The sequence below is a fragment of the Sinocyclocheilus grahami genome, unplaced genomic scaffold, assembly GCF_001515645.1.
Source record: "Sinocyclocheilus grahami isolate Dianchi unplaced genomic scaffold, SAMN03320097.WGS_v1.1 scaffold53548.1, whole genome shotgun sequence".
Taxonomy (NCBI): domain Eukaryota; kingdom Metazoa; phylum Chordata; class Actinopteri; order Cypriniformes; family Cyprinidae; genus Sinocyclocheilus; species Sinocyclocheilus grahami.
The window spans coordinates 37-910 of record NW_015526465.1 but is presented as its reverse complement, the minus strand read 5'-3'; the positions used below and the strand labels follow the sequence as shown (position 1 = coordinate 910).

At 37.5% G+C, this 874-nt stretch overlaps 1 protein-coding gene across 1 annotated transcript; it reads left to right on the top strand.

Annotated features, from left to right (window-relative positions):
• Window positions 1-121: 121 nt before the first annotated feature.
• LOC107580943 (beta-taxilin-like) lies at window positions 122-587 on the top strand (the record flags this gene model as incomplete). The annotated part of the gene is made up of 2 exons (XM_016266553.1): window positions 122-376; window positions 492-587. Coding segments are annotated over exons 1-2 (304 nt in total), but the record flags the coding sequence as incomplete, so codon positions are not given.
• Window positions 588-874: the final 287 nt, after the last annotated feature.

Genomic DNA, 874 nt, shown 5'->3' with positions numbered 1-874 from the left:
CAAAGTGAAAAAAAACAAGAAAAGATTCACACTTATACTACTAATTACATTTAATCGGAATCCAAACCTGTGATGTGAATGGCTCTGTTGTTCAATCTAAAAGCGAACAGATTTATCTCATCATCTTTGACTGCCTCTATCCTTTCTCAGTAGCAGATTTCCATCAGAATGGAGAGTTGTTCCCAGTCTACAAATGGTGACACCAAGGCTGAAGTGACCCATGACCTCATCGAGGATCTGAGTCAGCAGCTGGAGGACATCCTCAGCACCTATCAGGTCACCGAACAGCCAGGTGAGGCTGAGGATGTTGAGGAAGAGGCCGTTCCAGACAAGACCAAAGACCAGAAAATGGAGAAGAAGATGCTGAAAGGCCTCGGTGAGTCACATGTTACTCTATTTGAAATGTCATTAGTGATCAATTAAATCAAATTATTTTCCTACCTAATGCTATCAAACTGTGCGACCAAACAACATTGTGTAACTAATCACAGGGAAGGAAGCCATGATGCTCATGCAGAGCCTGAATAAACTCGGAAGCCCTGAGCAGAAACTGGAGGCTCTCATTAAAAAACACGCTGATCTGGTGAGTACAATCATCAGCAATATTCTGCCTTTGAAACATAAAAATAAATGACACTTTTTAACAAGCTACCTCATTAAAAATAGTTAAATGAAAAAAGGTAAATATTCACACATGCATTTGGAAAAATCAGACCCTTTTTAAACTAACCCTTTTTTTTTTACTTTGTGAAAACATTTTAAGTATATTAAGAAATAGAGAGACTTTGCATCCTTCTATGTTAAAATTATTTTATTTCAGTACAGTTTTGTTTTGGATTGTCCTATAGTAACCGGTCTTATTCAGTTCCAATAA